This window comes from Aspergillus homomorphus, assembly GCF_003184865.1.
Source record: "Aspergillus homomorphus CBS 101889 unplaced genomic scaffold BO97scaffold_2, whole genome shotgun sequence".
In the NCBI taxonomy this organism is placed as follows: domain Eukaryota; kingdom Fungi; phylum Ascomycota; class Eurotiomycetes; order Eurotiales; family Aspergillaceae; genus Aspergillus; species Aspergillus homomorphus.
The window spans coordinates 873,618-892,968 of NW_020291888.1; the positions used below are offsets into that span (position 1 = coordinate 873,618).

At 52.6% G+C, this 19,351-nt stretch overlaps 10 protein-coding genes across 10 annotated transcripts; 3 read left to right on the forward strand and 7 right to left on the reverse strand.

Annotated features, from left to right (window-relative positions):
• Positions 1 to 399: 399 nt before the first annotated feature.
• On the forward strand, positions 400 to 1,539 carry BO97DRAFT_402515 (putative heme/steroid binding domain protein). The gene is made up of 2 exons (XM_025694525.1): positions 400 to 826; positions 897 to 1,539. The coding sequence occupies exons 1-2, from the start codon at positions 572 to 574 to the stop codon at positions 1,410 to 1,412; spliced, it is 771 nt and encodes a 256-aa protein (XP_025556078.1). The 5' UTR covers positions 400 to 571; the 3' UTR covers positions 1,413 to 1,539.
• Positions 1,540 to 1,833: 294 nt separating this feature from the next.
• BO97DRAFT_439849 (WD40 domain protein) lies at positions 1,834 to 4,970 on the reverse strand. The gene is made up of 7 exons (XM_025698017.1): positions 4,573 to 4,970; positions 3,688 to 4,517; positions 3,051 to 3,639; positions 2,493 to 2,635; positions 2,363 to 2,396; positions 1,932 to 2,141; positions 1,834 to 1,868 (listed from the first exon to the last, which is right to left on the reverse strand). The coding sequence occupies exons 1-7, from the start codon at positions 4,592 to 4,594 to the stop codon at positions 1,846 to 1,848; spliced, it is 1,851 nt and encodes a 616-aa protein (XP_025556079.1). The 5' UTR covers positions 4,595 to 4,970; the 3' UTR covers positions 1,834 to 1,845.
• Positions 4,971 to 5,126: 156 nt separating this feature from the next.
• BO97DRAFT_360470 (tRNA-dihydrouridine synthase family protein) lies at positions 5,127 to 7,117 on the forward strand. The gene is made up of 2 exons (XM_025692359.1): positions 5,127 to 5,436; positions 5,523 to 7,117. Exons 1-2 carry the CDS (start codon positions 5,269 to 5,271, stop codon positions 6,975 to 6,977), a joined length of 1,623 nt encoding a protein of 540 aa, XP_025556080.1. The 5' UTR covers positions 5,127 to 5,268; the 3' UTR covers positions 6,978 to 7,117.
• A 201-nt stretch (positions 7,118 to 7,318) lies between these two features.
• On the reverse strand, positions 7,319 to 8,256 carry BO97DRAFT_439851 (uncharacterized protein; the record flags this gene model as incomplete). The annotated part of the gene is made up of 2 exons (XM_025698018.1): positions 7,490 to 8,256; positions 7,319 to 7,366 (listed from the first exon to the last, which is right to left on the reverse strand). The coding sequence occupies exons 1-2, from the start codon at positions 8,222 to 8,224 to the stop codon at positions 7,319 to 7,321; spliced, it is 783 nt and encodes a 260-aa protein (XP_025556081.1). The 5' UTR covers positions 8,225 to 8,256.
• Positions 8,257 to 8,993: 737 nt separating this feature from the next.
• Positions 8,994 to 9,686, reverse strand: BO97DRAFT_452941 (uncharacterized protein; the record flags this gene model as incomplete). Its single annotated transcript, XM_025699049.1, has 3 exons — positions 8,994 to 9,425; positions 9,493 to 9,551; positions 9,605 to 9,686. The coding sequence occupies 3 exons, from the start codon at positions 9,684 to 9,686 to the stop codon at positions 8,994 to 8,996; spliced, it is 573 nt and encodes a 190-aa protein (XP_025556082.1).
• A 110-nt stretch (positions 9,687 to 9,796) lies between these two features.
• Positions 9,797 to 11,115, reverse strand: BO97DRAFT_439852 (MIF domain protein; the record flags this gene model as incomplete). The annotated part of the gene is made up of 2 exons (XM_025698019.1): positions 9,797 to 10,613; positions 10,684 to 11,115. 2 exons carry the CDS (start codon positions 11,113 to 11,115, stop codon positions 9,987 to 9,989), a joined length of 1,059 nt encoding a protein of 352 aa, XP_025556083.1. The 3' UTR covers positions 9,797 to 9,986.
• A 306-nt stretch (positions 11,116 to 11,421) lies between these two features.
• On the reverse strand, positions 11,422 to 12,204 carry BO97DRAFT_439853 (DUF504 domain-containing protein; the record flags this gene model as incomplete). The annotated part of the gene is made up of 2 exons (XM_025698020.1): positions 11,757 to 12,204; positions 11,422 to 11,687 (listed from the first exon to the last, which is right to left on the reverse strand). The coding sequence occupies exons 1-2, from the start codon at positions 11,971 to 11,973 to the stop codon at positions 11,422 to 11,424; spliced, it is 483 nt and encodes a 160-aa protein (XP_025556084.1). The 5' UTR covers positions 11,974 to 12,204.
• A 683-nt stretch (positions 12,205 to 12,887) lies between these two features.
• On the forward strand, positions 12,888 to 14,064 carry BO97DRAFT_420316 (MIND complex subunit MTW1; the record flags this gene model as incomplete). Its single annotated transcript, XM_025696643.1, has 3 exons — positions 12,888 to 12,941; positions 13,060 to 13,386; positions 13,456 to 14,064. 3 exons carry the CDS (start codon positions 12,888 to 12,890, stop codon positions 14,062 to 14,064), a joined length of 990 nt encoding a protein of 329 aa, XP_025556085.1.
• A 100-nt stretch (positions 14,065 to 14,164) lies between these two features.
• BO97DRAFT_420317 (dihydroorotase) lies at positions 14,165 to 15,531 on the reverse strand (the record flags this gene model as incomplete). Its single annotated transcript, XM_025696644.1, has 4 exons — positions 14,165 to 14,646; positions 14,707 to 15,160; positions 15,291 to 15,370; positions 15,477 to 15,531. 4 exons carry the CDS (start codon positions 15,529 to 15,531, stop codon positions 14,165 to 14,167), a joined length of 1,071 nt encoding a protein of 356 aa, XP_025556086.1.
• An 870-nt stretch (positions 15,532 to 16,401) lies between these two features.
• BO97DRAFT_410440 (intradiol ring-cleavage dioxygenase) lies at positions 16,402 to 17,526 on the reverse strand (the record flags this gene model as incomplete). The annotated part of the gene is made up of 1 exon (XM_025696136.1): positions 16,402 to 17,526. One exon carries the CDS (start codon positions 17,524 to 17,526, stop codon positions 16,402 to 16,404), a length of 1,125 nt encoding a protein of 374 aa, XP_025556087.1.
• Between the last annotated feature and the right edge of the window lie 1,825 nt (positions 17,527 to 19,351).

Sequence of the window (19,351 nt, forward strand, 5' to 3'; positions counted from 1 at the left end):
GTGTGATATATGGAATGAAACTGGCAGCTCAATTGAGATCTCGAAAATACTTGCTACGAGAGACTTGGGCTCGATGGGTTTGGCAGACGAACGCAGCTGATATATGGACTATGAATGCCTGTAGCTATCCCAGTATATATTTCCGGATACTGGTCTGGGTCCGTATAGATACGTGTCTGTTTGCTAAGACCAACACCTCAGCATAAATGTCTCACCCTTGCCTGCCTGGTTTAATACCTGATCTTTATGACTATCTTATCCAGCAGGGGAAATAGATCACAAATCAACAATATCTGGCTTCTGAATGGTCCTGGCAATTTCCGCAGTCACACCATTGGCGGGCGAAACAAATCAAACAGCGAGCGCGGAAAACACCCGGACGGAACCCGCCAAACCACCTGTCATAATCCCACCACCCCTCCTGAATTTGCGTGTATACATTTTTAAACCTGGAATATTTTGTCTTTCTCCTTTCAACGAAAGAGCTTCAATGGCACAGATCTAATAATCATCCCCTCTTCAACCAACCAACCAACCACACAACCAGCTACAACCGGATTGCAAAGCAACCATGTCGGAAGTCCGCCAACGCCAGAAATCCAACAAAGCTGGCGGCAGCAGCAACAGCAGCAACAACAACAAGAAACCCAGCAGCAAAGCCCCCAAAAATGCACGCGGCGGCATCAGCATCCTCGACCTAATCCGCGTGCTAGCGACACTGGTAATCGCCTCATGCGGCCTATCCTACTACATGACGTCTTCGGAATCGCTACTCTGGGGCTACCGGCCATGGTTCACACGCCTGCCAGTAGTGATGCGCTTTCTGGTGCGTTGCGTTTACCCCTATCCCCAACCGTAGAATCCAACTAACAAGCCCATCAAATAAAACAAAACAGCAAGGTCCCCTAACCCTCACACCGGCCCAACTCTCCCTCTACAACGGCACAGACCCAACCCTCCCGCTCTACGTCTCCGTAAACGGAACCATCTTCGACGTGAGCGCCAACCCAATGGTCTACGGGCCGGGCGGCCACTACAACTTCTTCGCGGGACGGGACGCGACGCGCGCGTTCGTGACGGGCTGCTTCCAGGAGGACCTGACGCATGATCTGACGGGCGTGGAGGAGATGTTCATGCCCGTGGACGATCCCGCCGAGCTGGCGGCGCTGTCGTCCGGCGAGCGGAAGAAGCGCCGCGAGCAGGACGTGCGCTACGCCCGGAGCCGTATCGAGCGCGCCGTGTCGCACTGGCAGAATTTCTTTAGGAATCATAAGCGGTATTTTGAGGTCGGGAGGGTCGTTGGGTTGGAGGTTTCCGGAGAGGGTGAGAAGAGGGAGTTGTGCCAGGCTGCTAGGCAGCAGAGGCCTACGAGGAAGCAGGTCGTTGAGGCTTTGGCTGCTGGGAAGCGGTAGGTTGTTCGTGGACTTCTTGGTGTTGGGTGGGGTGGATGGATTGTATGCTATATAGTTTGGGGATATCAGGTTGTTGATATATGCAGGCTTAGTTTTGAGCGACGCTGTGACGTTTTGTATGTCGGATAAAAACTCATAGAGGTAGTAACAGTTGTCCTACGCATGGCGTATTATACCAGTCGACAATTATTGCTCATCCTACACTGAAACACCGCAATCCACCAGGAAAAAAATGGAACAGATCTTTTTTCGATTTGATTCAAGAAGTCAATATTACTTGACGCCTATACATCATCTCCATCCGGCCCTTCCCAAGAAAGAAATTTCCGAAGATGAGGTTTTATTCCGCTTGAGTTTGATATCATTCGTAGCACACACACTTGAAAGTAAAAAACAGGACGCGCGAGGAATTCATTTCATAGCGTCAAGACATTTACTCGGCGGTGACGGCGCGGGCTGATCAAGAATTTATCGTTAGCGTTCACAGACCCCGTAAAAAGTATCCAGGGGAAGACATACTGTAGACGGTCATCTTGGAGTGGCTGACAACCTTCTTGATCTGGCCCTTCTCCTCGAGGTCAGCAAGGCACTGGCGGGCCAAGCTGCCGTTGATCTTGAGACGATCGACCAGGGTGGCGACAGTGATCAGACGGTAGGACTGGACATCCTTGTTGAGGCGCTCGGCGACCTGCTTCTCAAGGACGACGGCGTGCTGGGCCTTGTCCTTAACTATATTCCGCAAAAATCAAAAGTCAGTTCGGGGTTGTTCGAAATCTTCGTCTCGATTGTGTGCGTCTTCTGCAGGATTTCCAAATCGATATTCATTTCGCCGTTGCGATCGTACTCGTGCGATGACCCGAGAACCATTGTCGAGAATTGCACAGGTTGATATCCGACCACTTTTCATCGCATCGGGGGTGAATGGGGAGAGATGGAGTGTGATAGCGTACCCTTGCCCTTGGACCACTTCTTTCTGGTAGGAGCCTGATGGGAACAGTCGTTAGTATTTTGCGTCTGGTTATAAAGGTTGGGGTTGTCGCTGCGACTGCATCAAGTCGCCGGCGCAAGGCCTATACTCACCATTTTGACGATCTGATGTAGCTGTTCGACGGAGGAGAGCTGCACAACAGAGCGAACGGCCGGAAACTTGAGTGCCCAAGTGCGAAATTCGAGTGGGGGATGACTCAGCGTCACGTGGTGGGTAGCCCTAAACCCTGGACTGCCTGTCGCCGCCCTCGGTTAGCAGGGGCCAGGGAGCCGCTGTGATTGGCTGCGCGGCGTTGTGTATGGCCTCATATACTAGATGTCTTTGCAAGTATGTTCATGGCTGTCGTGGATGCATTCAAAATGTTTCAAGCTCATTCTTAAGCAATAAATCTTATATATGTATTAGGTACTTGGGCGTATTGTCAGCCAAGACTGGAGCAGATACAGCTACTAGTCCCACGGTCACATCCAATTAGATGTCCAGATGATGAAGATTAGATACTATACAATGCTTATACTAAAACACATTAGTTTGACCGCTTTCCAAGCGTCGCTCAGGAAAACCGAATACACATTCGTAAAGCATAGATCGTGACGCCATAAGTTCGAAAGCCCCTTCGGATTAACGGCTCGCGGAGGGAGCAGAACTACCCGCAGCGGGCTTGCTGCGGATTGTATTAAGGATATGGAATCGCGGCTCTTCACCGACCCCTTCAATGAAGCCAAGCACATAGTCCTCCGGTGTACCGAACCAGAACCTCGAGTCATTGTCTTGATCTGTCGATAGCCACCTTGCATCGTATTTGCCAGTCTCAGTCCGTGGGATAGGAATGCGCACTGTTAGGGGTTGACTGTAGGGTGACCAATAGCGGACGGCAGAGTATGCAGTATTCGCAGTAGTAATGAGCAATTGCGCCTTTGTGGGATGCCACACCACTTGTCTGATGGTATGTTCGTGGACGAGGGCAGACAGAAGGACTGGAGTGGATTCCATGTCCCAGATCCAGACAATGTTTGGCCGCGTTTGGTCTACAGTGCTGAGAAGGGTGCCGCTAGCACTGAACGCCATGTTTGCGACACCGCGAGGCGGCCCAGACATTTCAGAGTTGGCAGCGAATGCTGAAGAGCTTGACGCTTCGGCATACTCCAGCGTGCCATCTTCGGTTGCTCGTTCTCTCCAGACACTGGCTGAGTTCTGTTCAATTGAGAAAACATGCGAAAGAGTCGTTGAACAAGAAAACTGGTTCGGTCAGCGTGCAAGAACTAAGCACCAAACAGAATACCTTACAGTTCTGCTCTTGAGGATGTCCACAGACCCATCCACTTTCCCAACAGCCAGAAACTCAGAGACACCGCGTGCACTGCCGACAGGACTCCACTCGATACTTCGAACACCCAGATCAAAAGAGCTATCAGACTCCGGAAGTCCTGTGTACGTCCGAAAAAGCTGCCCATCAGCCGTGAAGATGAGTACTCTCGTGCCTGCACTCGCAGTATCCCACACGGCGATCCATCTGCCATCCGGACTCCACTTCAGCCCCTGGGCATCCATCGTAGGCAGAACCGCCCGCCCAATCAGCTCGTAAGTCCGAAACTCGTGAATGGTCAGCAAGTCAGTAGCATCTGGTTTGAGAAGAACGGCCAGCTGCCTGGTCTTCGGGCGATAACCGAAACCGTGGTTGTTTGAGAATTTGGGTGCCTTGATGACCTGGCTGCGGCCTGTGTCCAGCCCAAAGACAGTAATCTTGGTGTTCCACGCATGGAAATAGACGATCTCATTCTCATCGCCGCCAAAGTCGACGTATGTAGCTCCCGGCTCGATGCTCTCGATCTCCGCTTGCAGCTGCAACGATTCCAACTGCCAGACGGAGACACGGGCGTCATTAGCACACAGCAGACGCCTCTCCGGTAAGCTCACCCCTCCATAGGAGTGAGTGCTTGATGGCAAAACAGGCTTTGAGCGGGAGAATTTTAGGAACTTTGAGCCGTTCTCTTTGAGTTTCACGATCTGTACTTCCTTGAAGTCTGTAGAGCTGGGGTTGAGATGGACCACCAGCTCTTTGCCATTCAGCTGTGCAGCATAGTCCCCATCCTCGGAGAATGATATCGAAGGGGAGACTAGGAATGTCAGCATCGTGCTATCGTTGTTGTCGGGTATTATGCCCCAACTAACCACCAGCCCCTGCGGCGTCCATTGTTGATGAAGGCTTGCTTTGTAAATTCGAAAGCTCTCAGAGCACGGCGCTAGAGTTTCACGAAAAAAGAATCTTGACTTCCTGATACCCTGGACATACTACTCTCGGCATATCCTGGGTCTCTGAACTCAAGATTGGCGAAGCTTTCTTTGACAAACATATCGAAAGTTTCTCCCAAAACATTGAACCCACTCGCGAAAAAGCGCTAAGGCCTCATTATTGGATTATGTAAGCTCTAGCATGGTCGCCCTGTTTTAGGCGTAACAGACACAGTCACAATAGAATGAGCTTGAAGAAGTTCAAGTTGCTAGGCAGTTACTATCCTCCTTGCTTGACAGAACAAGAACAGTAAGGATGCCTCATTCGACGATGTCAGCCTGCAGGTCGCCCCAAAAGTGATACGTCAATCTTCCAGGCTGTCGCTGGATAAGATAAGAGGAACAGCTTTATTCCGTTCCGAGATAAATTATCGCTGGAAAAAAGATGCCCGCCATCCGCTACTGTACCCCAAGGTCTTCCTATCTTGATTGTATGCGCATTATTCGTGACTGCGAAGTGCGGCTACTTCGTCCGCCAAAGGCTTTTCCTGCTCCGTCTTCAAGATAAAGCTCTTACGGCTTCTTCCCCCTTGGCTGGGGCGAATCATCCCCCCGACACTGCGTCCAACCCCGAAAATGGCGATTCCCGAGACGGCGCCCGCGCCGCAGAATTGCGTCGCCGACCAGAATGCGCCAGCGACCATCACAGCCGAGCCGAAGAAGAAGCTGCTCGGCAGGGAATTCTACAAGAGCATAGGCAGTCCAAAGTACATCATCGCGCCCATGGTGGACCGATCTGAATTCGTGAGCGCCCCTCGCCCTTCCCACTGGTCATCTTTGCATTTTAAGGCTCTTTTGCACGACAAATAAAAACTAACATCCTAGTGAAGGCATGGCGCATGCTCACCAGGTCCTTCCTGCCACCGGACGAGCAGAAGCAGATCCTCGCCTACTCGCCCATGTACCACGCCCGGCTCTTCCGGGAGCAGGCCAACGTGCGCGCGCAGCACTTCCACCCGACGCGCGCGGCAGCCGGCAAAGAAGAAGGCGACGAGTCCCCATATCTCGACGGCAACCCGGCCATTGACCGACCGCTCTTCGTGCAATTCTGCGCCAACGACCCGGACGACTTCCTCGAGGCGGCCCGCCATGTGGCGCCGTACTGTGACGCGGTGGACCTGAACCTCGGATGTCCGCAGGGGATCGCGAAGCGCGGACACTACGGGGCGTTCCTCCAGGAGGACTGGGACCTGATCTACAAGCTGATCAACCGCTTGCACACCGAGCTGTCCATCCCCGTCACCGCCAAGTTCCGGATCCAGGAGACCAAGGAGAAGACGCTGGAGTATGCGAAAATGATTCTCTCTGCCGGTGCGAGTATAATCGCCGTTCACGGCCGTCGGAGGGAGCAGAAGGGTCACAATACTGGCGTCGCAGATTGGAGCTACATCCGCTACCTGCGCGACAACCTGCCTCCGGAGACCGTCATCTTCGCCAATGGCAACAACTTGAACTACGAGGATCTGGACCGCTGTTTGGAGGCTACCGGCGCGGATGCCGTGATGAGCGCCGAGGGAAACTTGTCGGATCCGTCAATCTTCAGCAAGCCGCCTCCCATCGGCAGTGAGGGCAGGGAGTACTGGCGCGGCAGGGATGGAAAGGGCGGATATCGCATCGACGCGATGCTGCGGCGCTATCTGGATGTGATCTACAAGTACGTCCTGGAGCAGCCGGTCCCGGAGCGGATGCCTCTCTATCTGCCGTCTGACCCCGTAGAGGAGCAGTCGGAGCAGCAAGTTGAGGCTGAGGAGGAGGACGGCCCGCCTAAGAAGAGGCAGAAGCGTGAGAAGGGCAAGCGGGCGTCTGCCAGCCTGGGCGTGATGCAGGGCCACCTCTTCCAGCTTCTCCGTCCCATGGTCTCGGTGCACACGGACGTCCGCGACGCGCTGGCGAGATCACATCCCGGGGACATGCCGGCGTTTGAGAACGTCTTGGCGCTCGTCGAGAAGGCCGTCAAGAAGGGACTCCAGGAATACGACCAGTTCCCCGAGCGCTTCGAGCGGTCGCCGGACGAGAAGCTGACCGGCTCCAAGGCGACGATCGCCGAATACGGCCGACCCTTTTGGGTATGTCAGCCTCACATCCGGCCCCTGCCCGAGGAGGCCGTGGAGCTTGGAGCTCTTACGGCCAAGGGAGCCGTCACCACCAAGAAGAAGGCCAATGGCAAGACGGAAGAAGTCGAGGCTGCCAGCAACGCTCCTACTGCCGAGGGGTCTGCGACTCCTTCTGGAGACTCGAAGACGGTGTCAGCCATGGCGACGCCTGATCCTCTGGTGAGCGGTTGAAACATGACTTAAACGTTGGGATCTTGAAAATTTTTGCGGAGTCCAGGAAGGGCGTCACTCATAGCATTTATACCCAGTTTGGGGCATAGCTTACTGTAACCTAATTGCTTTGTTTAGATCATTTAGACCTGTGGATAGACTCGAGTATATAAATGGTGAATTTTGCACATCGCTTATGCCCATCCAGCGCTTCCAAGATATAATTCCTATAAAAACAAATTAACAACCAGGTATCTCAGCCCACAAACACTTGAGCGAAAGAAACAAACCACAAGCCCGTACTATGTATCAAACTCCACGCACCCAACCACCAAACAACCAACTAGCCAGCTAAATCCCATCTAAAAATCCATCACAAGCTGCGGCGCCAACTTCTCCAAATCCTCAACCTACACCCCAAACCAAACCAACCCATTAGCATACACATTACACATTCATCAAGCCCGAACTCCAACGCCCCTTCCCACACCCCAGCCCACAGGAAAGAAAGAGGGAAAGGACGGAAAACTTACCTCCAAAAACCCATCCCCAACCGCCGCGCCCTCACCCACCGCCTCACTGCGCTCGAACGCCGCGCGCGCCAACGCCTCCCGCACAAACACGTCTACGTACTTCGCGACGACCATGTTGGCGTCCTTGGCAACCTTCGTCTTGGGGTTCTGGAAGTGGTGGTGCAGTAGCCGGGTCAGGAGCTTGGACGGGATGACTGGTTCGCGCGTTACGATGCTTTCCTCTTGCTCTGTGCCGTGCGTGATTTCGGCCAGGATGTAGTCTGGTTCTGGTTCTGATTCGGGGTCTGGGTTTGTGTCTCGTTCCGGGGCGGGCGAGGATGGCGTGGAGGTGCGGGAGGGGGATCTTGTTTCTGAGGGTGGCGCTTCGCGGGTTGGGTCTTCGTCTTCGTCTTGTTCTTGGTCGGAGTCGTCGTGGGATGAGGCGGTGTCGGAGGCGGGTGGTGCGGGGAGGAGGGCGGATTTGGATTTGGAGGTGGATGTGGACTTGGAGGGTTGGCGCGGTTGGCGCGGTTTGGAGGATGAGGAGGAGGATGCTGCGTTGATGGTCGTCTTGCGTTTGGGATGGGAGGAGGATGAGGCTTTGGTGGTTGGTTTTGACTTGGGGTTGTTCGCTTTGGATGTGGCTGTGGATGATGATGCCCCTGCTGTTGGTGCTGGTGCGGATGAGGACGCCCGGCTTGGGGGCTTGAATGGCAGTCTGCGCCGTTTTTGCGTCGGTTGTCGCTCGGGAGGCATTTTGTGTGAAGTTGTAGCTTGCTTGTTTCTGTTGCTCTCGAAGATGCGATGTTCTGACGGGTTATCGAGGCTTGGGAGACACCACTCGCGACGCGGGCCGAAACGCGAGGTCATGTGATACTATTATGATAGGTTTCGACGACGTCGAATAAGCTAGACTTGGGGTCTATAGCTGTATTTGAGGAATATGTGCATACTTCGCCATAGGTAAACGGTTATTAGTTTGAGTGTTCTTGATTGCTTGATAACTCAATTGTACCGCAGCGTGACTTTCATGCCTGGTCTAAATACATATTTCCTCATCGGGTCAAATAATTGTATGTACATACTACCTCCAAAAAACTCTCAACTTTGAAAGTAACACCGGACCCCTGCAAAGAATAAATAACCATAAGCTCCAGTCTATTACTGGTACAGAAGGGACCAAAAATTCAAGCCCGAATAGTAATTATCAACTTGATCCGGCCTTGCGACTATACGAGTATCCAAGACCGATAGCCACAGCAGCAGGTGGTGTGCCCATCAACAACACAATACAAAAAGGGACAAGCGTCTTCGAAAGATCGATTCCAGCAAGCCTAGATAAAACAACTCTGACTACAAAGCTTGCAAAACACTCGAACCTATTATCAGAGAATATCAATCAGAGCCAGCGCAGGATGCTTCGAATGGTACACTCTGCCATGCAACTGAGTAAACATGCCGAAAGCCATAATCACCACTCCACGTTAATTGACTGCAACAAACACAAATCGCGTGGTACTCGACCTCACGCACCAGGTGGCCTCACCACAGTAACCTCCAGCCCCGATCCCACCAGAATATCCCGCGAATGAGCCCAATCCACACCAAACAGCCCGGAGTTGAATCGACACGACCAAAGGCTTCCCATTGCGATCCCCTGAGCACGTAGCTGATTGATCTCCTTCTTCAGATTTGAAACCGCACATTCCGTATTCTCCAGCAGGATGTTGACCGGAGAGACCTGTGTCCCGAACCCGGGCGAGGTGAAGAGACAGATGATCCAATGCTGACGCCCGCCATTGAACTGGGAATCCCCCGGCTGCGGCGGGATGAGGAGCGCGGTTCCCTCTGGCAGCTGGATCCGACGCGGGCCTGCTTCACCGGTGACGACCACTTCTTCAGGGTGCGCTGCGTATTCTCGACAGTGGGCTCGGTAGAACAAGTAAGCATTGGGGTACTATGCATAATGAGATCCTGTCAGTACGTCAAGCGAGCAAATTGGGGATAAGAAGCCGGTGACTGACTTTGCCCCGGAACTCTTTCGCAATGCCTTTGCCCCAGACGCCTCGGCAGTTGCATGAGTCTGATGTTCATTAGAGAAGACAGCAATTCATCCTTCACGGGGACATGACTCACGGATCAATGCTGCTCCATTTGGGGCATCGAACAGATTGCCTTCTATCTCCAGTATTCTTCCTTGACCATATTCTGCCTCCATATCAAAATGCTAATTACCTTGACGATTGGATGAGATGTGTTTATGGAGGATTGACTTCGAGGAACGACGTTGCTATTCAGAGAAAGACTTCAAGAGCTAATAGTAGAGATGAGCTAAAGAGAGGGAAAAATAAGGGTCATATTCGACCATGCTCAGTCAAGAAAGCTGCATTGAGTGAATGACTGCGGAAAGTGAGCCCAATCACAGAAGGACAAACAAAATTGCTCAAACCAAGACAAACCCGAAAGAAAGACACAAAATCAAAGCGGGCAGTATTGAAATATAAAACAACACACAAATTCACTGCTCGTTATTGGACGAGCCAGGTTGACTTCCGCCCTCACCGGCCGCAGAAGAAACAGAACTCCTGGCCTTTGTTGTTGACCTGGGCTTGGACTTGAACTTGAACGTTCTTCCCTCTCTAGATGCTGCGCTCTCATGAGACTGGCTCTCGGTCACTGATACTGGTGAGAGCTTATCGCTAAATGTCCATGAGGATGTCGTCGCAACTGAAATTGGTGCGCTCTGTGCACTACCAGATTTGAGCTTTCGGCTCACAGTTCGAGAAATGGTTCTGAACAGCCCTGTGCCACGCTCTAGGTTTGCTATCTGACCCATCACAGTCACGCCGTTGGTGGCAAGGTTCTCCTCCGGCATTGGAAGGAACAAAATGACACCGTGGTTAGATGCAATGCTCATAATTTTCTCAAGGGCAACTTGAATCAGGATGGTGCTGCGGAGATTGGTTATGGGTGCTATGAGGTACGGCAATGCAAAAACCTTCATCAAGTACGCTGGCATATTCGAGTTCGCGAAATAGAGGCAGGCATCTTGCTGAATTGTGGTCATCATGCAGGCCTCAGACTTTTCGAAAATTCGTGCCATCTGTGTTGTGATCATCGAAGCAAGCATGTCGTCATCTTTGATCTGACATCGATATCAGTGTCCTTGCCTTACTTCATCTGTCTACAAACTTCACGACAAACTGAAAGCCTACCCTGGTATTGATCTTGACCTCCACAACAATCACAGAGTCATGGCTGACTTGAGATCTTGGCGAGGATAGAGGACCTCTGGTGGTGAAGAGATCTTCGAAATGCTGGGTTCTGGGACGGAGGACAGACTCGTTCTCCATACTCTTGCGTTCAAGATGAGTGGGCTTGACTTCGGCAGGAGCACCAGGCTTGAGGGGGTATATCTGATTCTCATCGTCGTCCTTCTCTTCAAGAAACATGGACGGTCTGACAGGCGCTCTGTCCAGTTTATTTTTCTGCTTCAAGGTCGCTTCAGAGATTGTTCTCGAGCCTAGCGCTTGAAAGGCCATGGGAGATTGAAGGACAGGAACCGTTGGAGAGATACTCGAAGAGGACGTGGACGGACCGGTGTATCTCTTGCGAAAGGAGAACTCGAATCGGCGTCTTGGAGTCATTGCGCTGTAAGATCAACAGCCAAAGGTACCCGAAAAACAAATCTCAAGCTTGAATATGGATGGATGCTCTGGCTGCTGAAGGGGCTGGATGCTAAAAAGGCATAGACTTCTTCCCTTAGGCAGTACTTTAAGATAGTCCCGTCTCCGGCAAACCGTCCTTGTTGCTAAGGAAGGAACTACGCAACCAATGCAAAGAGGGAAAGTACTTCGTACAACCTCTCGGGTCTCGCAGTGTTGCCTCGCGGTCTAACGCCAGCTACCAACCAAACAACCATCAATAGCATGTCTTCTCGAAATTGGTTTCATTCAACTAAGGAAGCCCAGATAATCGAAAGCAGAATTGCCACTCGAGAAAATCTTGTCTATCCTCCGCCTCCGATCCCAGACGATCTCCTCGTCTGACCGGCGCTTAATATGAAGGACGCGGTGTTGTGGGATGAACTCGTCATGCGTCGTCTCTTTCTTCCACGTATTGAAGCTAGCTTCTAGGCGTCCCTCGAATCGGTCCTCGTATACAATCACGAAGTTATCACTATCAAAACTAGGATCCCAGATGATGCGATTGATGATATCTTGAACCTGGGCATTAGCATCATCAATATCTGATTATAAGATGGCTGAGCAAGACACAGGGGGCTTACCTGCAGCAGGTCGTAACCGATTCTCCACCGGCGCGGGCTTCATGAAGGATTCTCGGGCGTGCTTGTGTTTGTCTCCTTGTAAGATCAAGGTTGCAACTCTTTCTGGGGAGCTTGGCCGCGATGACGAGCTTGACTCTCTTGCTAGTGAGGGTAACGAAGGTGAGATGTCCATAGTAGGTGGAGTTTGTAGTATCTGCTCCGGAGATTGATGAGCCATGCTTGTGAGTATTTGTGTATAATGGGTCGCAGAAAGAAAGCTGTATTTTGGTAATACTAATATTGATATCAATGGCAGTGGTAGACCGATTCTTAAATATGAGTACAGGTGTTCATGGTAGTTGGACTAAGAGTATGGGGTCTGAATCCTTCTTAGGCAACCTCCAGGCTGCATACAAATCTCACGTTAGCCGGAGGCGAGGGTCACCGGCCCAAGACCGGCGATAATAGCACGAAGTGAGTTAGGGCCGCAACTGCGATAGCATTGATTCACTAATGAGTGACCCTTGGTTTCATTTCGAACCAATGGCTGGCTGTGTTCTGTGTACTGGTGACTCAATCGGACAGTGGCTGAGTCGTCAACAGCACGAGTAGAGACTACATGACTCACCAGAGGAACAGACACTGTGGCAAATAGGGTAAAACGATAACAGTAAAACCCTCCAGAGTGCAAAAGTAAATGATCATGAGCAATCACATGGAGCAAACAGAAAGTGGGGTGGTTGTTAGAGTGAGGATAGAGAGACTAAAAAGAATTAAGCCCCGACGAGGAGAATCGAACCCTCGAGTGACTCGTCTTGCATATCACCCGCGCATCGTACAGTCAGTCGCCTTTCTGCCTCGAAGACCGCGCGGTATGTATGGCAGGCGATATGCTATAGCTACAACCAATTCGGATTGAGAGAATAGTTCGGATACTTAATTTGAGTTAGAAGAACCTTGAGATCGATGGCTTAGAGCCTTCTTATTTTTGACGTACTGTAAATCTTCTCCGCTGTTCTTCCCGAGCGCTCCCCTCGGCAACTTGAGCGCGCCTGACGCGTCCACCCGCAACAGACCGAAACAACACCATCTTTTCTCTCTTTTCCCGAATCGAGTGCGGACAATGCGCCTACCTGCCAGCGCCCTCCGAACATGAGTGACGCCACAACCTCCCTGCTCACGGAGCATTTCAGCTACACCCCTCTGGTCAGTTTGACGCCTATCTTCTGCCGCAGCATCTCTCTTCCGATGCGCGCGTGTCGCCCAGCCCATCCGTCGAGCACAACTCAACACGACACCAACCCAGCGCTGACTTCATTTCCAGTCTCTCATCGACGACATCATCAACTCAATCAACAACTTAATCTACCAAGCGATCTCGAGTCTCGAGACTGGCCTACTCAACACCCCTCCGGAACGCCTAGGATTCGCGCACGCCGCCAACGGCTCCACGATCCCCGACACCGACGAGGATGGAAACGTGATCTACCCGGAGGCGCAGTTGGAGATTGAGAATGGCCTGCACCAGCTGGAGACGCTCCTCGAGGCGACCGTCGACAAGACGTTCGACAAATTCGAGCTGTTCGTCCTGCGGAATACCTTCAAGGTCCCCGAGGACCTTATGGGCTGGATTCGGCTCAAGCATTATGAGGTACGATGTTTCCCCATTCGTGTCGGCCTTCATCGCCTGTGTATATTTGCTGACAACTTTATCCAACAGAATCTAGATCTGACCCCGCCCGAAGACGCGCCTACTCCCGATACGATCTCCGCTCAGCGCAAGAAGCTACACGAAACCAAGAAGCTGAACCGGGCCCTGAAACAGGAGAGCGCCCAGAACGAGGCGATCATTGCGCAGTTGCGGTCCATGCTGTCGAACGTACCGAAAGACGACGCCACAAAAGCGGATACCGAAGCGCCAGCGAAAACCAAGGATCTGGACCTGTCGTTCCTGACCTCGAGCGCGGCTGCGCGACAGTTGCGGGTTGGGGCTGTGGCCGGATCGAACACTCAGCACACACCCCTCACAACGAACACTACGTTTATCTTGTCGCAACTGCCGGCGTTGCAGGCTTTGATCAAAGAACTTCGGCCCAAGCTGGCGAGTCTGCAACAGTCCGAAGATCAGATGGAGGTGGACTCCGAGGCTGATGCACGACGCGACTACATTGAGAGTAGGGTTAGACTGCATCTCGAGCGCGCCGGTCAACTGGCCGCTGGGAACGAAGGCAACCCCGTGATCGGCGGCCGCAAAGTCAACGTTGCCGAAGCGCAGGCGCTTGAGTCTGTCATGAGCTTACTTGCGGGAGGCAAAAATAGATCAGACTAGCGGGGCAAACAACAAGCGAAGATAGCGATTCTCGATGAAGTGCTACTTTATTCGGGGAATACTCTTTTCTTTTATCTCGCGCAATTACCGGGGAGCAATCTTATGATGACCAGGTGATGCTCCACGTCTGCTGCTCCCTCCGGAAAGGAACAACATCCACCTTGTCCGACTGCAGGATGTTCGGAATCTTCTCATCCTTCTTCTCGATGACAATGAACTCCTTCTGCTCCTCGCCAATGCCATAGAACTGGCGGCCGAACTTGCTCATGAAACCCTCGAGGATCTCGGGGGTGATGTCCTCCTCCTTCAGGACGCCGTTCTGGCAGGCCTGCTCGAACGCGTCGATCACGAGCTGAGTGGTGTAGGGCTGGGTGAACACACCGGCCGCGATCTTGTCGCCGCCTCTCTTGGACACGGCGGGGTGGGGGGCGCTGTCTGAGCCGAAGAAGAACTTGGAGTTGCCGGAGGCGGCGGCTCTCAGCAGGGCGTCGCGGTCCGCGGGCGTCTTGGCGACGGGCTTGCAGAAGCAGAACGGATCACCCGCCCAGGAGTCAATGATGATGGACAAGTGGTGAGCCGTGACTGATTTTTACAATGATTAGTACCGCTTTCCTTCCAGGAGGGATGGTGTCTTCATCTCACTTGTTCCGGCCACAGTGGGTCCGCACTTCTTAACCGCCTCGACCGCCGCAGCGGTCGTGCAGTGCTCCAGGATGATGCGGAGCTTGGGGAACCGCTCGTGCAGCTGCAGCAGAGTCGGGAGGAATCGCTCCTCGGCCGTGAGGACCGTTACGTCGCCCTTGGACGGCACCTCACCGTGCAGGTTAAGCACCATGTCCTGGCGCTCCATCTCCTCGAAGACCGGGTAGAACTGCGTGTAGTCGATCACGCCGGAGGAGGAGTTGGTCGTCACACCGGCCGGGTAGCTCTTGACGCCCGTGATGCCGCGCTTCTTGGCCTCAACGATCGTCTCGGGCGTCACACTCTCGTGCAGGTACAAGCTCATCAGGTAGTTGACGTTGGGTTCGATCGCCTCCAGACTCTTCTTGTACTCGAGTGCCCGGTCCACAGTGGTAACGGGGGGAACTAGATTCGGCTGCAGAGAGAGCGCGGAAAGGGATTATCAGATTACGTTCTCGGGGCGTTCATTTTAGAACCTTCACCATACACCCCTCATACAACGCTAGGAGAGAAGGGAGAGAAAGCAATCAAGGATGAATATTTACCATGACAAACACAGTGTTGACGCCGCCCTGTCTAATGGTGGGGGTCACGAGCTTCATCATATCGCCATCGCGGAGATGGACTATTCTCAACCGTAACAAGAAATTAGCACATATGCATTTACTTTGCCTTCCCTATCCAATAGATGCTGTATTGCAATTCATTTCAACCAAACAATCAAAACGCACCATGGAAATCCGCCGAAGCGGGGAGCTTCACGCCCTGCAGCTTAGAGAGAGGCATGACGGACTGGTATCGTTTGGTCGAGATTCCGGGCGACACAATCAATTTGGGTTTAGAGCAGAGACGACTAATAGACCGCAGCATGGACTTCCGAGAACAACTTGAGCTTCCAATGCAGCAGAATGCAATTGCGTGAAAAGAGAAGTCGGTGGTATCCCGCCCTCCGGCCGCTTTTTTTCCCCGCCAAAATTAATCGCGTTGGGTGTGGGGGAGATGACCGCCTTGACTGTGATTCGTGGATTGGGGTGATGTCACGGGGCGGTGTGGCTCCGGTTTCGGGTTGGTGTTTGGCATCACCTGAGATCTCCTGGCAATCATTTGTATACTCCTTCCTATTACAGAGGCTTAGGTACTGTACATAAGGCTGCGCAAGTAGAAATGTGCTGGATGCTTGCGTGGAACCAGCTCCGCTCAGTTCGACGAGAACTCGATTATCATGACGCGCTATTGCTTTAAACCCCCACCTTTCTCAAAAGCTCGATAGAGCACAGGGACTACGAAATTCCTACCTAGTACGGGCATTTTCAGTTTACCGAACCAGTTCTTCAAGCGGTACAGGGCTAGAACACTCTCTCGCATCAGGTAACCGCGGTTCCGGGATCAGTCTCGATGGACTCCGAGCTGCTCCTCGGTTCTATGGATGCTTAGGAAGGAGAGTGACTTAGACAATTTGAGCTATTCTGGAAAAGACTGACACAGGACTAAGGCAACTAAAAAGCACAAACCAACAAACTCAAACGAAACGAGCGACCGATTGGGCACGCTTGTTGTAAATAAAAACAGCAATGTCCCGCGCGCGACAACACTCCACAAACAAGCCTGTCCGTACTTTACCCCCCGGCTTTATCGAGATAACCAACGGTCTCAGCCTCAGAAACCACCAGGCTGGCCACCGCTAGACTGGGCGCTTCCACCTGGTCCCCCAGAGCCGGACTGGCCACCGCCGGGCGAGTTACCGCCAGTTGAGGAGCTGTCATCAACAGCTTCACCACCGCTGGAGGTATAGATGAAGCTGTAGTTCGGGTCATAAGTGGCAGATACGTTGACAGCAATGGTGATCCATCCGAAAAGCCCATCACTCAGGTCATCGCCAATATAAACATAGTCCAACACCGGGTCGGAAGTGGAGTTCTCCGTCTCGTCGGAAAAGACACGATCCTCCGCGTTGGTGGTCAGAGTGACGGTGTTCTCGTTGTATGGGGCCGTGGCCTCGACAGCGTTGATCAGGTCCTGATCCCAGAAGATCTGTCCAATGTGGGCGACAGTGCCACCAGTGATCGTGTTGTTTTCCAAGACCGTCACATCCAGATGGGCCACCATGTGGTGGTGAGTAGTGCGGCCGGAGTAGTGGCCAGGGAAGAGAGTACTGAAGGTGACGACGCCATCAGAGTCGGTTTTTTGGATACCTCGCAGGAAGGTAGCATTGAGGTTGGAGGTGTCGGCAGTGTTCCCGTTGCCAGTGGCGACGAGGCCGGAGTAAACGCCGGTGGCGTTGCAGTTCCAGATGTCCCAGTACAGGTCCGTGATGGGCTCACAGGTTTCGACGTCCACAAACTGACCCTCAATAGTGACTGGCACGCCGGCCTGGCTTTCGCGCAGGTCTGAGCGCACGTACTCGCCTGGAACGTAGTACGGGCCTGTCTCGCCCTCTGGGTTGAGGACACAGCTGCTGCTGCTGCCAAAGATCTCGCTCTCAGATGAGTCGGCTGTGATCCCATCGCCGGTTTCGTTGTGAGTTGTGGCAAGCACCGAGGAGGTATCCCGCGCAGCGAGACGCTTGCGGTGCGAGTCAACCAGGGCTCTGCGGCGAGCCTCCGCACGGGCATTCAAACCGCTGCTGTCAAATCGAGCGGCGCACTTCTCCAGCCCGCGACGCATGTTGGCCTTGAATTCCAAGAGGTCAGAAGCAGCACGCTTTCCCTCATGACCAGGGTGGGCGATAGCCAGGACCGCACCTCCCACAATGGCCAAGTTGGCAATGTTCTTGAGATACATTTCGAGACACTGGGAGAAGTCTGAGGAAATCAGAAGCAAAAGAACGATATTCGAAAGATGAGAAGAGAAAGTTGTCGCTGGATAGACTGAGAGTTGTTGCTTGTCTGTTCATCTTCTGCACCGGACTGCGCGCCTCTTAAATAGAATTTCTGTCCATCGTGAAATTTGAACGAGAGTTTGCTGCACTCTAGCTTCATCATTCCGCCTACCTATATCGCTACTGCTGTACGGACGAATTTCCTTGACCAAAGCGACCTTGCTCTCCGAGACTGCGACGGTCTCCCGACGAAGACACCTTTGGTGTAGAAGATACGTTCATCCCTGCTGGCTTGCCTGAGCCTGATTGGTATAGATTCGGAGGAAATCCCTAAGCTTGATGCATACAGTCGACGGGATGAGTGATGACGAGTCCCTCCCACATGCCAAGACATAAGACCGTGGGGACCCTGCAATGAAGCTCACCTGCCAAGAATCGCCAAATAACATCCCAGCAATATCTCTCGCCCGGAGGACGCGTGTTATTAGTATCGATAACTATTTGATTGGCTGTCTGGGGTTTGACCAAAGTCAAGACTTGCGCCGTAGATGGATCCCGGCCTGAATCTTTATCCGCCATATATCATACACCACGTCTAGATCCCCTCAACCTTGGGACTATTTGCGCTATCGCCCAGACTTCGACGGAGCCACGGAGCATCATGTACCGTCTCGGCAAGGACGCGGGGAACCAAAGTACCAACGGGGCTTGAATAGGTGCTCAGGTCGTGCTGCGCAGGCAAGATCATAGTTCTTGGCCATCGCCGTCAATGAGGCTGACAATTTGTCGACCGTCAGGGCGACTGCACAAGCTTCTAAGATCAAACCATTTTCTTGTGAAAACATTAGCTGAAAGTTGAATTTCTATGAGCTCCGCAATTCTTCATTGATGGACATGACGTCCTGACAGGGATAAATTCCGCTTTGAGCAAGTGCGGGATCTCAGTCTTCGAGATTGATTGAGGGCGACGCCGATCATATATCTCGCCAAGAAGATTGAATCAACTTTCCCCGCAGATATAGCCAAATCGCATACGTTGGCGGACAAAGAACAAGGTACAACTGCGAAGGGGTGGCACGGGATCGCACAAGGCTTGCTGATTGCTCCAGAGCGCCTCTCCCAACCTCAAAACGATCATGATCAAACGTGTCCAATAAGCAAGATGCTTATGCGAGTCCGGGATGTTGTGGGGTGTGGCATCAAGCGCTGCTCATGTTGTTCAATTGCTTCCCTGGACAGATGGCGATATTGCGAGGAGGGCAAAGGACGCGTTATGGCCAAGACTCGAGACAGGGGCTAGTCCCAGACAGATCGAATTCGCTGGCTTAGACACGAATGATTCTTTATTGTGAGGGGGGACTGGACGAATGGTGTCTGGCTCATATGGAGAATCTTTCAGAAGGACGGAGAAATGAATGCGCCGTTGAATGGCTGAACATCCGCAGACAATATGGAAGGGAAGCGGCGGGAGGGGGCAAGCATGGCTAGCTTGTGACAATAACCATACAGGCTCTGGTGTATTTCAGTACTCTGAGGACGTAGGAGTTTGGTAGCAGTAGTGGTGAGTAGCGCTTGGTTCGGCGTGTTGAGCTGTCTTATTCTTCGGGAGGGGTAGAGGTGGCGATGGGCAGCTCAGTTGTATAGACCTAGCTTGATTGAGTCACCCACACAAGGTGAAATAGTGCCTTAAGGCACTGGTTGGCTTAGGGCTTGATGGCTTGCAGGAAATGCAGGTGTTTTGATTCTGCCATGTTGGTTTTCGCTATCAGAAGGCGGACTGAGCGGCAT

Excerpts from the sequence above, each read along its gene's own strand:
- BO97DRAFT_402515 (XM_025694525.1), top strand. The coding sequence starts at position 572 with ATGTCGGAAGTCCGCCAACGCCAGAAATCCAACAAAGCTGGCGGCAGC. Across the intron at positions 827-896 it reads CAGTAGTGATGCGCTTTCTG|CAAGGTCCCCTAACCCTCAC; the intron begins GTGCGTTGCGTT and ends AAAACAAAACAG.
- BO97DRAFT_439849 (XM_025698017.1), bottom strand. The coding sequence starts at position 4,594 with ATGGACGCCGCAGGGGCTGGTG. Across the intron at positions 4,518-4,572 it reads GGACGCCGCAGGGGCTGGTG|TCTCCCCTTCGATATCATTC; the intron begins GTTAGTTGGGGC and ends TGACATTCCTAG. Across the intron at positions 1,869-1,931 it reads CTCCAAGATGACCGTCTACA|CCCGCGCCGTCACCGCCGAG; the intron begins GTATGTCTTCCC and ends ATTCTTGATCAG.
- BO97DRAFT_360470 (XM_025692359.1), top strand. The coding sequence starts at position 5,269 with ATGGCGATTCCCGAGACGGCGCCCGCGCCGCAGAATTGCGTCGCCGAC. Across the intron at positions 5,437-5,522 it reads TGGTGGACCGATCTGAATTC|GCATGGCGCATGCTCACCAG; the intron begins GTGAGCGCCCCT and ends ATCCTAGTGAAG.